General features: G+C 33.7%; 1 protein-coding gene across 7 annotated transcripts in view; it reads right to left on the bottom strand.

The window, feature by feature from the left end:
- ABI2 (abl interactor 2) overlaps positions 1-15,198 on the bottom strand; it is a 42,649-nt gene extending 27,451 nt beyond the window's left edge. For 4 of the 7 annotated variants that reach the window (XM_023760453.1, XM_023760459.1, XM_023760476.1 and 1 more), the window contains exons 1-4: positions 15,006-15,197; positions 12,309-12,399; positions 9,200-9,376; positions 1,782-1,879 (exon numbers count right to left, since the gene is read on the bottom strand). In XM_023760453.1, the coding sequence (XP_023616221.1) occupies positions 1,782-1,879; positions 9,200-9,376; positions 12,309-12,399; positions 15,006-15,079 (440 nt within the window). In that variant the 5' untranslated portion in view covers positions 15,080-15,197. Of the gene's footprint in view, positions 1-1,781; positions 1,880-9,199; positions 9,377-12,308; positions 12,400-15,005 lie in introns of all 7 variants that reach the window. The other 3 variants (XM_023760466.1, XM_023760472.1, XM_014461910.2) reach the window with 2 other exon arrangements.
- Positions 15,199-15,514: the final 316 nt, after the last annotated feature.

Raw genomic sequence — 15,514 nt, 5'->3', positions numbered from 1 at the left:
TTATAACGAAAAGTAAATAAGGGGCACCAGATGAGATATTGGGTTAAAGAGGGGGGGAAGGAATGTCAGGACTTTGCACTTAAAATACTAAAAAGTTTAGGCATCTCTGAAACTGTGCATAAATATAAAAAACCATAATACAAAACTGATTAATTTCCAAACATCTGATTTCCAGACAATTTTTCCCAGACAACAAAATCGTTCTGTTTCAAGCAAGAAAAAAACCTTTGCTGACTAAGAACTATACAGTGCAGGCAATGACAGAAACAAGGTAAAAAACAAGGGACAGAGGAACAAAATGTGGTGGCCAGGCAAAGACTGCAAGATGGCCAGGCTATGACCATCAACCGGTTTATGGTGCCCAGAGACTGAGGATCCTGCAGAATCCTTGTTAACACACAAGCAAAACAAGTATTGGTATATGAGTAATCATCAAAATTTGAGAGCAACAGAAAATTTTATTTTACTAGTGACTACAGTGGGTTACCTTGCTAATAATCTTGATTTAAAACCTAACAAAATCCATTAGGTACTATACATGATAGAACTGTACATGTTCACAGGGAAATAAAGCAAGCACTTCCTCTTGATTTGACTCTCTTTCCTCTGCAAAATTATACTCCACCATGTCGTCTACATTCTAGCCTGAGGAGTAAATCTTATTTGATCTACTAGATTCGTTCCTCTCTAATCTAAGCAGATTTTTTTTGTTGTTTACCTAAATAAAATCCTATTCCTGGCTGGAATTCATCAGAATTTTTTTTTTTTTTGTCTACCTAAATAAAATCCTATTTCTGGCTGGAATTGTTATTCTTTTGTTTCCCACTGTCCTAACTATAATTTCCAACATCATCCTTTTTTATATCCCAATTCATCTTTGTCTTCTGATTCACATTGCTTATGATTTTCTGTGTGTTTTTGGTTTTCATTTGTTTTGTTTTGTTTTTGTTTGTTTTTTGTGTGTGTGTTTTTGGTTTTTTTTTGGTGAGGGGGCCCAAAACAAGATTGTCAATTTAAAAAGTTTAAGCATATATCATAAAGACAATGGTTGTCAAAGCAATTTGTTTTTGTTTTATACATTTTTTAAAAAAATCCAATTCATGGTAGTGACTCTGAAAAATTGATAGATGACAAATATTACCCCCTTTTACAGATGAAAAAACAGAATTTACTAAGAGGCTGACGATATAAGACCACAGAGCAGGAGCAAGGCTGGATCATAATCTTGGTCATTGACTTCTGAGGTGCATTATGCCTGATCACAAATCTCCACAATAAACCAAGTTTTTATATTGTGATGCTACAGAAGAAAAAAGTCAAGCTTTTCTATTAACTGAACATTTCTGCCAAAAGTCAAATCCAGAGGCCACTTCTGTAGGATCAAATTAAAGCTCAATATTCTCCTAACTTGAGAATATAGAATTTTATAATCTACATAGTGCTCTTCAGAGGAATAGTCTAAATAAGGATAGTCAACTATAATACAAAAGACTAAAACTTTTATGAAAATAAGAATTAGAGTGCAATTTATAATAACCCAGGAACTTTAGTTAGGATTTCATCTTAAATGTAAAATTCACTAGAAAAATAAATTCTAAAGAAAATCTTTTTAAAGTATTAAAATGTTTCCCAAGAAAAGGGAAAATTATTCACAAAAAGATAATGCTAGGAAGGAAAATGTTATCTTTTCAAATCTTCAAAAATAAATTAAATATATGTAGTGTTTAGTTTCCCACAACGCTACCTGAAATCGTTTTGTTATTACTTAGTTACATACTCACCCAAGTGTCCCTTTCCCTGACAGGGGGGGGCTGGGAGGTTTCTGAGTTGGAGGTGTTGTACGTGGCAGCCCACCCATCTTCATATTCTGGGTACTCACCTAAAAAGTTTTGAGGAAAATTCAATTTGTATGCAGTGAAACAAAGTAGCATTTTGGGGAAATAATGTTATGCTATTTAACAAAGAAGGGGAAGGTTTAAATAGGGAAAAGAATTGGAGGCCATGCATTTCAATTGCAATTTCTACTCCACTATTATTCTACAGTTGTACTCAAAGGACTCTTCCTAATGTGAAATTTTCAAATGATTGTAAACTTGTATGCAAAGACTTTATTTGCCATTAGGCCATCACACCAACAGATCACTGGTTGGACCATTTGATACTACACTCAATTGAAATTAAATAGGATAACTATAAAAACTTCAGTTTTAATAAAGAATAAACTCAATCAGAAACAATGACACGCTTAAACAATTCCTTGTTTTTTAGATAGTAAGTATATCATACAAAACAAAATACGCTTCTCAAATAAAATATACAACTATAGTTTTGATTCAGTAACTAGAGAATGCAAAATAAAGTTCAATTGCATGATATACAGATAAAATTTTAGTTTTTTAATAGTGGATCAGCCTTACAATTCGGATTTCTTTCAGTTCTCTTATGAAGGAATCACCTACCTACACACTGCCAGAAGTTAAGGCATGTTCCTAAACATCTGAACTAGAAAGTTAGGGCTGAGCTATCCCCTTCAACTGTGAGCAGGACAGGGACCACAGGCAATGTCCTCGTTCCAGTGGGAATGAGACCCACCCAGGCCCAAAATGAAGATTAATTCAGTCATGGGAAAGATGTGAGCAACATAGTCCTGAATCAGAGCTGGGGCCTGACTCCTCACTATCCTATCCCCAACTGAAAATGCAAGTGCAGAAGAGCTGGGTAAGATGGGAACAATAGATAACACAAAAGGAGTATGTCAGCACTTACACAGCCAGCCCCAGAAATCGGGATGTTTTAAGGAGCTGAGGAAAGTCATTCACAAATGTAATTCAAGTGCAATCTCAAACTGTTTTGAACAGTGTAATGTTCACCATATAGGCTCATGCCTGACGCTATCTTAAGCCCCTGGTATTTTGGATTGCTAAACACTTCAAAAGAGGATCTTAACTTTTCTAATAAGAATGTCTATAGTATTCAAATTACATGAGTAAAATGAAACTTCAAGACATTACACCGCTGGAATTAGAATACATTTAAATATGTAATTTCAAAAATAAATTTTAAGAAAATAAATCATAATTGTATACAGAGTACTGAGGCTATCAAAACTAAATGGAATTTTTTAAAATCCTAAAACACTACCTGTCATGTGAATAGGCAAGAAATAATAGAACAAAAAGCAAACTCTTCAAATGAATAGCCCAGTGAACAAGTTGTGTGTGATGATAAAACAATCTTTAATGACAAATGATACCTTTGAAATGTCAGTATTTTTAAAGTGAAGCATTTATCAGTAATCCTTTTGTTGTTGCTTTTAAACAATAGAAGACAAACTGGTTACCAAGTAAGAATAAAATAAAGATTAACTTATCCTTGTTCTCCCCATCATCAATAAGCAGAGGGTATACTAATCATATCTTAAAATGAAAATGCCAGAAGTTTTTTTAAAAAATCAATCCACATTTGGTGAAAATTTTAGAAGTAACATGACAGATAACTAATAGCTTTTAAAACTATAAATTTTAATTTATGACAAGATTTTTTAAAAATAGTAACCAAAGTCCTTTAAGCTCAACCTTAAACAACACAGACCCCAAAGTTACTTTAAGTGATGAAAGAGAAGTCGGTGAACCAAATACTAAACTACAGCAATTTGCTATAAAGGAAGGAAAAGGAGCAGGGATAGAAAAAGAGTAAAGGAAAATTTTATTCTATACATGGGATAGTTAAAATACATGAAATCAGCTTTCCAACTCTGATTTAAGTTTTTGGTATGTAAGGTGTTTTCATTTAAATTGCAGTATCTTCTTTAGGTCTTTTACTCCACCACCCAAAATATAAAATAAACAATATATAAATTAAAATCTGGTGGAAATTTCTATAAATAAAACTTGGTACATTTTATGATCTGTAGAATCATCATGTTTGTATTTGTTTGGATTATGAGGTTTGAATGAGTAACTTAAACCACTTAAGAAATCAGAGTCCCTACGGAATGTTGGAAAAATCTGTAATTTATACGCCACTGATCCTGTACTACCTTTACAATAAGCAAAAAGGGTTTTTCAATGTTTTGTGTTCAAAGTGTTTATAAATTAAACTCTACAACTTGTTTTCCTCAGTCGACTGAAGAAAAAACAACCCAAATTACAGATGAAAAGAACCTTTAAACACTATCAGAAGACCCTGATAGCCGCAGTAATCTTGAGGAAGAACACCACAGTTGGAGGGATCACAATATCAGCTATCAACTATATTACAAAGCCACTGTAATCAAAACAGCCTGGTACTGGCATAAGAACAGGCATATAGAACAATGAAACAGAACAGAGATCCCAGAATTTGATAAAGGAGGCAAGAGCATACAATGGAATAAAAACAGTCTCTCAACAAATGATTTTGGGAAAATTGGACAGGTACATGCAAAAATAATGAAACTAGACCAACTTACACCATATGCATGATAAACTCAAAATGGATTAAGAAGTTTCTGCACAGCAAAAGAAACCCTCCACAAAATGAAAAGGAAATCCACTGTATGGGAAAACATTTGCCAATGATACATCCAATAAGGGGTTCGTTTCCAAAATATATAAAGAACACATACAACTCAACAAAAGAAAGACAAACAATCCAATTTAAAAATGGGCAAATGACTTAAATAGACACTTCTCCAAAGAGGACATACCGATGGCCAAGAGACATGAAAAAATGCTCGGCATTACTAATCACACAAACTAAAATGACAATAACACCTCACACCTGCCAGAATGGCTACCATCAGTAAATCAACAAACAAGTGCTGGCAAGGATGTGGGGAAAGGGAACCCTAGCACACTGCTGGTGGGAATGCAGATTGGTGTAGCCATTATAGAAAACAGTATGGTGTTTCCTAAAAAAATTAAATATGGAACCCCCCTTTGACCCAGCAATCCCACTTCTAGGAATATATCCAAAGAATCTGGAAACACCAATCAGAAAGAATATATGCACCCTTCTGTTTAAAGCAGTGTTTTTTACAATAGTTAAGATCTGGAAACAGCCCAAGTACCCACCAATAGATGAGTGGATAAAACAGCTGTGGTACATTTACACAATGAAATATTATGCAGCTATAAAAAAGAAGGATTTCTTACCCTTTGAGTCATCATGGATGGACCTGGAGATTTTTATGCTAAGGTGAAATAAGCTAGTCAGAGAAAGACAAGTTTCACATGATCTCACTTATATGTGGAATCTAATGAACAAAATAAACTAACCAACAAATAGGTCCAGAGACATGGAAGCATGGAACAGACTGACAGATCGCGGGGTGGAGGGGTGGGGGGATGGAGGCAGGGAGAGATTAACCAAAGAACTTCAGCCATGGATACAAACCATAATGTGGTGAAGGCCTGAGGTAGGGCAGGGGCTGGATGTAGGTGGGAAAAATGTGGGACATCTGTAATAGCCTCAACAATAAAAATAAAATTTAAAACACACACCAGAATATGAGGTATAAAAAGTTTAAAATTCAACTTTTAAGCATGGAAGTCTCTTTTGAGTCAATTCCCATGTGTCTGATCCCAAAGTACTAACTTTGTTTAGAGTCTATCCCAAAGGCATCAAATCTGACAGCAATGAGAGCAAAACAGAGCAGAAGAAGAGCTGAGGAGAAATCAAAACAGCAGATACCACCACCAAATATCAGGAGACTTCCTTGGCACCTGATAAAATCCACAGGGCACCAAGAAGCTCAGTTGGAAAACTATGGGACTAGTTAGTTATTTGTAGTCCCTTATAACTTTAACCTTTTTTCCTTTAATTCTATTCTCTACCTCAATATGTTCTATTATTCCATTAATCACCCTTCCAAAACCACTAATCATTTTTTCCACCATAAAAAGAGAAATGATTTGCTATATGCTGAATTTATTTTTCACTCTACTTTGTTTTGGTTCACCCAAAATTCTTAATGTGCCCCAAGTTGATACAGCAGACAGACATATTCAAAGAGGAATAGGAAGAAAGAAAAGACAGCATTGGTGCACTCTAGATCCTACAGTAATCTCAGGGGACTCTTCTCACCCTGTCAACTCCACACAGGTACAGTAGAAACAGCTACTGTACAGAGCCACTGTACAGGGGAGAGGAGCTATCTGGTGCAGAGATGTTACGGAATCTTATCCAAGTGTGATGTTTCCATATTAGATCTTTCTTTCAAGGAGTCTCTCATTTCCCACTCACTCTGCCCTATCTTCCACATGAAGATCCTGAATCCAGAAAGGTCAAGAAGAAATCATAGTAGGTCTGGAGGAAATGAGCATGGGATAGTAGCTTAGGCAAGCTGGTCTAAACTTTAAAGGAAAAGAATTGATCCATTTTGTTCATTTCTGTGTTTTTCCTTCAGTTATCTCTGTGTATTTCATTTATTTTGAAGATTAACATATCAATAGCCAAAATTTGAATACAGACTTTAGAGAGAAAGAGCCAAGGTAGCCACACACTATTTTGGGTCTGGCTCTTCCTGTTTGATGCAAAGGAAATCTCCTCACAATTCCACAAGCCTCATTCACCAAGCCTGAGAGCACAGAGCCGATCAATAGCACAAGAAGTGGGTTTGCCTGGGCTCCTCTAGCCACATCTCCTACCACAATCTATTGAAATTTCTGTGGCCACATGGTGCGTAGCTAATTAATAATTCAGATCTCAGTGATTTTGTCTTCTTGCTATCACTTTCTACATTGAAGACATGGCAAACAATTAGGTATTAGAAAGAATATGTATTTGAAAATAAATTATAAAATTCACCTAAGGAAAAAAAGAAGAAAAAAAAGAAAATGCAAGCTCAATTTGGTGAAATAATTTTAGTAACGTACTATTTGATAGGCTTCTTGTAACTAGAGTGTCTTTTACCATTAATTCTCCAAAATATTAAAATATTACTAAAACAAATAACCAAAGAAAATATTTCTAATTCTTAACTTGTATTTTGTTAAACACTATCATCCACTTTTGATGTTTTGCATATAATTAATCCTCAGCTTGAAAACCCAAAGTGATTTTATATTGAAGCATATATTTTACATAGCAATTTGAGGAAAAAGACTAATTTTCTTTTTTGCAAAATACACGATACTGCAACTTAAAAAAAACACCCTGTAACACTGAATATTTTCTGCTTCTCAATTTCTTTACATTGAGAATCAAAAGACAATGATATAGTGGCCACAAGGTATGTAATACAGCACACCATTTATAGAATAAAAAGGCTATTACACAGGGGGAGGGTTAAACAAAGCACATTAGTTGGCTCTCCAACCCTTAACAAAATTTCTACATTTGCATAATCCAGCTAATTTTATTTCATAATAACAGTTTATGAAAGGGTAACTTACATTTCAGTTTCACAGAATATATTAACCATTTATTGAATAAATATTTACTAAGCACCTAATGAAGAGTCAGGCACTAGTCTAGGCACACAAGATAGGGCAATGAACATACAAAAATAACTGCCCTCATGGAACATGAAGACACCACAAAGTTGCATGACAAAAAAAAATAAATAAAAACAGGAATTATTTGGTTTTAAAAGGCCAACTGCCAAATATCTCTTCACTCCCCATATGTAATGTTCTATATAAGAACAGAGAATGGAAATCCAGCCCTGGAATCTTACCTTAAATCTAAGCAACCACTTAATGCATAAATGGAGCAAATAAAAGAGGTAAGGAAAAAAAGCATTGAAAGGTTAGTTGGAACTTCAGGATGTAAAGAGAAAGGGAAAAACAAAGAAAAAACAAGTTAAGCATTCAGCATTAAAAAATAATGTTTCAGTAGATCATAGAAAGAGTGGTTAAAGCAGAATGTGTCATGAACAAGAGTTTTTTGATGAAATTATATGACACTGTTTTATTCAAAACCTTAATTTTATTAAAGATTTCTTCAAATTAGTGACCCTAAAAACTAAAAGTCCAAACAATTGAAAGGGACTGCACACTCCTAAAACAATAACATTTTACTTCGAGAATTAAATGAGCATTGAAGCAGAGAATCACCATTTTATTATATAAGTGAGCAAGTACAAATAGTTTTATATTCAAAGTGCCTTTTTGTCATTAGATTCTGGCAGTACCCTAAAATTTTCTATTAGCAGTTGCTAGTCTTGAATAAATCTCAAAAGGTTTTCCCAAGCTGAAATAAATTTCAGTTATTAATTATCTATCCAATTACACATCCTATATTAACATGTTCTAATTAATACAGTAATCCAAATATATGTAGGTGTCAATTATAAAATTAAATATCAAATTCCAAATAGTGCTTATTATCAAAATTCTGAGGAAGAAAAAGTTTTTAAATTTACATTGTACATTTTCATGCACATACTAGCCATACTAGCAGAGTATTTTTTAATTTAAATTTGCTTATAGTCATAAATCAACTGCATAAACTATACAGTTTCACTTATAAGCATATATATTTACTCAAGTCACATTTCATAAGTTATTGACTTTAAAATCATTGGTGAGATGCAAACTTTAAATAACTTAATACTTAGTTAAAATTCTGAATATTTTCTTAAGTGCAAACACCAATTTAAATAAAATTTATATACCTCCCAATTTTTGATCATGGTACTTTATATACATAGCAGGCACTCAAATGAATTTTAGAAGATAGCCAAAAAATACAATGACCATATATGCAAAAGCAGTGGAAATATTAATTCACATATTACTTTTATCTAAATTATTCTCACCCAAAATGTTAAGATAAAATTATTTTAGAAAAATCAAAGTGCATTTTTGTTTATTTATGTTCTTTCTGAAAACTAATGCCCAAAGTTTGCTAATAAATTTTTATGGTAAAAATTTTAAGATAAATACTTAATAACATAATGAATGATTTTAATCAGTCATATTAAATCATTAAAAGGTTAATAAGATTATACCACATTTATTTATCATATATATGAGGTATTATCATTAACTGATCAAGCAAATGCAATTCATTCAAAAATAATTATTTAAAACCTGAGAACATAGCACTAAGAAGCAGCAAGGAAGTTAAAAGAGTTTAAAGCAGCAAGGACCCTTCAGAACCACACTGGGCTAAGACTTGGTTCTCTAGAAACAGAAAGATAAAAGCTTAATTTTCTAGAGTTAGTTCCATCATGGGCTATTGTTTTTAAAAGTTTGACAAAAATTATACTTACCTTTACTCCATGTCCAATATCATCTAGAATTGTATAGTCAATAGGTTTTCTAATATAACGAACCGGTCTTTCAAGATTGGCTGGAGCAATAATCTTATGTGTCCTTGAAGTGTTTTTATTGGTAGTCAAAATACCAATTTCTCTTCTTGCAACTTTCTCTTTATGAATATCAACGGTCTGCAAAATTTAAATACAAACAAAAAAATGTATAGCTCTAATATCCAGAAAAATCAAATATAAATGTTTAGAAATTTAACATTGTTATTCATATTTTTAACCACAACTGTTAAATTTGCTACTCTTTGCACCAATACTGACTTTCTCCAGTTTTAGGCTAAAGCAAGGTATGGCAGACCATGACTGACAGACCAAATACCACCCACCATCTGTTTTCTAAAACCCAAAAGCTAAGAATGGTGTTTACATTTTTTTTTTAATATATTTTATTGATTTTTTACAGAGAGGAAGGGAGATAGAGAGTTAGAAACATCGATGAGAGAGAAACATCGATCAGCTGCCTCCTGCACACTCCCTACTGGGGATGTGCCCGCAACCCAGGTACATGCCCTTGATCGGAATCGAACCTGGGACCTTTCAGTCCGCAAGCCGACGCTCTATCCACTGAGCCAAACCGGTTTCGGCGGTGTTTACATTTTTAATGATTGAAAAAATAATGTTGTGATGTATGAAAATTATGTGAAATTCAAATTTCAGTTTTCATAAATAAAATTTTATTGGAACCCAGCCATTCTACTTGCTTAAGTATTTTCACACTACAATGGCAGAGATGACCAGTTATAACAGAGACCTTATGGCCTGCAAAGTGTAAAATATTAACTGGGGCTTTACAGAAAAAGTTTGCCAACCCCTTTCCCTCCCAATAAATAAATAAATAAATAAATAAATAAATAAATAAAATATTAATAAAATAAAAAATACTTTAAATGTCTGTTTCTTCATTAGTAAGTTAATATATCAACTAAGCCTTTAATTATTCAAATAACAAACATGGTTTAAATTATTCACCTTTCATAAAACAAATTAGTTACTAACAAACTGAACTGGGTAATTTCAGTTATTCATTTTTTATAAAATGATGTAAACTACACATATGAAATTAATTAGGAACTGTTTAAATCCTACTTTTCATGCATACTGATACCCTTTGGGATTTCCTTAATTTGGGAATTTTTAAACAAGAGGGAGAGTTTTTAAAGAAAATATTATCTTACATGGTGAGTTTCTTAGGGTTTAGATTTTCCACTCTCTGTTAGTAACTAACTTTGGAATTACCTCCATTCTTCTATTATTTTATACCATTATTTTCGATCTCCTTTACTTGCTTTCTACTAACTACTTGAACACCAAGCCCAGTAAGTTTTAGCTCTTGGGAAGATTGGAGAAACACTACCTTTTCATTTACATTGCCTTTTGATCTCTCGTGATTTTTTAAGACACGAGGAACTAAAGCAGACAGTACCAGCTGTTTTCAGTAGTTGAGAGAAGAGATAGGAATGGCTTAAAAAATTTTTAGTTTATAAGAATTTTGGTTTGAATAATATTCTATAAACCTTTCTTATAAACTTCCAAGAAATGGACACAGCAAACGGCATTCATTCTTACACATAATGCTACACTGACTTAAAAGTAGTTATATGTACTTGTACAAGTATCAATAAAATTAAATGTTTGTTCTGATAACTATATTATCTTGAAAATATTTAATGTTAATTTAAATCCTAATCTCAGTTTGAAGATTAACATTTTTTAGCTTTTTTAAAATATGCTTCCAAAGATTTGAGAGAACAGCAAGGAAGATAAAGATGGAATTTCTTAAAAATTTATCATCCTTAAATTACCTAAGGTAAACCACATCAAGAACCTATCCTAATACAGGCATATCTCAGAAATATTACAGGTTCGGTTCCAGACCACCACAGAAAGCAAGTATCGCAATAAAATAAATCACATGAATGTTTTGGTTTCCCAGTTCATATAAAAGTTATGTTTATACTTTACTGCTAAATGTGCAACAGCATTATGTCTACAAACAATTATATACCTTAGTTAAAAAATACTTTATTGCTGAAAAAAATACTAATCATCACCTAAACCTGTTGGGAAAATGGCACCGACAGACTTCCTTGACATGGGATTCAAAAAAAAAAAAGCAATGCCCTGACCAGTTTGGCTCAGTGGATAGAGCGTCGGCCTGCGGACTGAAGGGTCCCAGGTTCAATTTCGGTCAAGGGCATGTACCTTGGTTGCAGGCACATCCCCAGTAGGGAACGTGCAGGAGGCAGCCAATCGATGTTTCTCTCTCATGGATGTTTCTAACTCTCTATCCCTCTCCCTTCTTCTCTGTAAAATCAATAAAATATATTTTTAAGAAAGCAATAAAGTGCAATAAAACAAGGTATGCCTGTACTTCCTTATGGATATGAAGAGTGTGGTATACCTTAGTACACTATCTAATACTACATTGTCCTCTTAGTAAAAAATAAGGTGTCTAATACTAAATATTCATAATTCTGTCTTGCATTTAAAAATGTTTGACATTTAGAGAATGGGTTATTACTTTGTTGTTTTTTTAAAGTATTTCTCCCTGATACATAGTTGATAGAGTCGATGGAATTCTAGTCCTTAGGTTCAAATTCAGAGTGATTTGGGGCACAGAGTAAGACAAATAGCAGAACCAACAGAATAAAAAGAGAGAAAAGCAAATACAAATCAAGTATCATTTGGGGGAATCTCAGGAGAATAAAGAATTCAAGATGAAAGATAGCTCAGAAATAATCTAATCAGTCCTATCATTTTACAAGTAAGAAAAGTAAAGTTCAAAGAAACCAAATGTCACACAAGTCAGCCAAAGAACCAAGATGAAACCTAGATCCCCTACCTTCCCCCGTCCCAATCCTACTCAGTGTTCATTTCCACTAAAATGGAGAAAAGAGCTAGAGCACTAGGAGACTGAAAAATGATAAGGTTCTTACCCAGGAGACAGAAAAAAGATATTGATGAGCAAAGAAATCAAATAGCTCAGATATATGATATCGGCTGCTCCTGAACCAATCTACCAGACAACCCTTATATAACTCTTGACACCTACTACCATTCCAGACATCATGTGATCTTTATCTTTGACCTGACTGCAGCTCCACTTCTTTGCCTCTTCAATCTTCCCTCCAAATTCTCCAAACCTAGTATTTTTGCCCAAATTGCAAAAAAAAAAAATATGGTCTCAAGGTATCTTAAGAACATCTGGTTCCTTCTAAAAACATAATATTTTTAATAAAGCATAACAATAATAAATTTTAAATACCAAACATTTGGGGGGGGGGGAGTATTTTAGAGTAAGGGCTTGCAAACTACAGCCTAAATGCCAAATCTGGCCCAAGCCTGCTTTTTATATGGCCCACAAGCTAAGAGTGGTTTTTACATTTTAAATAGTTGTTTAAAAACATACACATGCAAAGAACAATATGAGACTGAGACCATATGTGGCCCAAAAAGCCTAAAATATCTGGCTTTTTATAGAAAAAGTTTGCCAATCCTTGAATATTTACTGAGAATTTGCTTTGTAAACAGAAAACATTTTCTCTTAAACTATAGAATAATCTTTTAGTCTAAGGAGCATCAAATAGTTCTGATGTTCAATTAACTTTTAAAAGAAAGAACTCTAGCTCAGCTGGTTAGAGCACTGACCCCATAGACCAAGGTTGTGGGTTTGATTCCCCATTAGGGCGCATACAAGAAATCAACCAATGAATGCCTAAATAAGTGGAACAGCTGAACAACAAATTGATAAGTCTGTCTCTCTCTCCCTCCCTTCCTCTCTAAAATCAATCAATCAATCAATAATAAACCAAAGAACTCTACCTATACATTAAACATAATTGAAAAAAATTTAATCCTTAAAAAAGTGTTAAAAAATATAATTTTTAAAAGATTTTCTCTTATTTCACAGATATAGCCTCCATCTGACCACTTTTCCTACTCAAACCTTCATCCAACATATTTTGTGTAAATTTAACAGCTGCTACACCTGCAGACCACACACTCCTTCAGGTATTGCCCTCCACACACTCAAGTCCAAATGAGGACAGTTAACATAGGCTTGACAGCTCTGACTGAGGCCCCTGTTATTTCTGACCCTCTCATCTCTATCCATTCATCTCTCCTATGTTTTACTTATTCCATTAGAATAACTTTAAAAGATAGTATTAATTAAACCACATAAATTAAATATAAATTTATGTGATTCTCAAAAGTAAATGTTCTCATTGAATGACTTAATATACGTAAATACAACCTAGAGTAGACTTATTCACCTTCCTCTTTAAGGCTGCTACTCTTCTCTGCCAAAGAACTACAGAATTCTAAGCAGAAAACAGATTATTATAGTTCACTCTCATTTGCTTGTTGTCATCATCTACCTACCTACACAATCTCTCCTACTCCTACAAACTATAAAAAGTTGTACCTCGTTTTTAGAAACTTTAATATATTAACCTATCTTTTGCATTTGCACTTTCTTCTTGCTTTCTTTTTTGGGTCCTTTGTTAAGACTGCAAACTTGCCAAAACTTTAAGTCTCTCAAGTATAACTTACAAATTCTATATCAGATTATTAATCAACATCTCTCCTTCTATAGAAAATCATTTAATCATATACTTAATAATTTAAAATGCCACTGACTGCCCAGCCGGTGTGGCTCAGTGGTTGATCATCAACCCATGAACCAAGAGGTCACCAGTTTGATTTGCAGTCAGGGCACATGCCCGGATTGCAGACTCAATCCCCAGTGAGTGTGTGCTAGAGGCAACCAATCGATGATTCTCTCTCATCAATGTTTCTATCTCTCTATCCTTCTCCCTTCCTCTCTCTCTAAAATCAATAAAAACATTTTTTTAAATGCCATTGACTATTTCCACTAGGTCTTTTCAGAATAAATGTTCTCTCTCATTCATTAAAATTCTTGTTGTTGCTGGATTTTTTGTTTGTTTTTAGTTTAAGAGACACAAAAGTACAACACACAATAAATCATTTAATGTCTACAGAAGTTTATATAGGATGTGAAGAAACACTTATAGTGGAAAATTCAGATTTAAGGTTAAATAATATTAAATAAGATATTCCTAATTTTTTTTTCAAGTTCTATATAAAGATAATTTTATAAGGTCACTTAGATTACTCTTTCTGTTAAGGTATGGTACCATCCTGGTAAACAAAAATCCTACAAGCAGCTATCACATTTATATTTTTCAAAAGATAAAATGTGTGATTTGGTAAAAGATGGAAGAAACAGACAAATTTTCACTTGAAGGCTGATAACTTTAACATAACAACTGAGTTTTAATGAACCATTAAAATTTACTTCCCTAACAAAATCAGAGTAGAAAATTACTCCACAAAAAGATACAGTGTGGCTCAGTTGGTTGGAAAGTTGTCCCTTACACTGAAAGGTTGTGGGTTCGATTCCCAGTCAGGGTACATACCCAAATTGCAGGTTCAATCCACAGTAGGGGAACCTTGTGTGGGAGGCAACCCATCAATATTTCACTCTCACAACGATGTTTCTCTTTCTCTCTCCCTCTCCCTTTCTCTCTCTCTAAAATCAATAAAAGCATGTCCTCAGGTGAAGATTTAAAAAAAAAAAAAGAATAAAAAAATACTTATTTTGAATACTGAGTATTTTCCAAATCATACATGAGTTAACTCACATAATAAACACTGCCAACATCACAGATCACCTGTGTTTATTAAGTGTTCCTCATAACAATACAGAAAAACAGTATGGTCTCACTTGTGAAATATGATTGATTGACGATTCCATCCTTCGCAGCTGGGATGCCTGGATGTCCAGCATCTGCAGGACATTGTTGGCCAAGGTGTTTATCAGGTAGGCAACACTTGCTAAGGACTGGGTGGTGTAGGCTTTGGTTTCTTCTAGGGCTCGCTGCTTATCTGCTGACTAGGAAAGAGAAACAATCATTAATCAAAGATAACCTAGTCTATCAATCTAATCAACAATGACACGCATCAAAACAATTCTGTTGCTGAACCTACACATACTAGCTAATAATGTTCTGAAAACTAGTTATCATCTGATGTAAATCTTTTCAGTAGTTTAATGTATACTGGCTTCAGTTCTCAATCCCTGGACCCCAACAATAGTCAAGCTGCTATGTCATCTACCTAGACAAGCTAGTATGGGCTAACTGGAAACAAGGGAGGCAATAAACTTGATATTCACCTCCACACCTAAAGTGTCAGAGGAAAATCAGAGGGGGACAGGTTACTTTAGAAATAAGA

Source organism: Myotis lucifugus, unplaced genomic scaffold (assembly GCF_000147115.1).
Source record: "Myotis lucifugus unplaced genomic scaffold, Myoluc2.0 scaffold_3, whole genome shotgun sequence".
Lineage (NCBI taxonomy): Eukaryota > Metazoa > Chordata > Mammalia > Chiroptera > Vespertilionidae > Myotis > Myotis lucifugus.
This window is presented reverse-complemented; position numbering and strand designations above follow the sequence as displayed.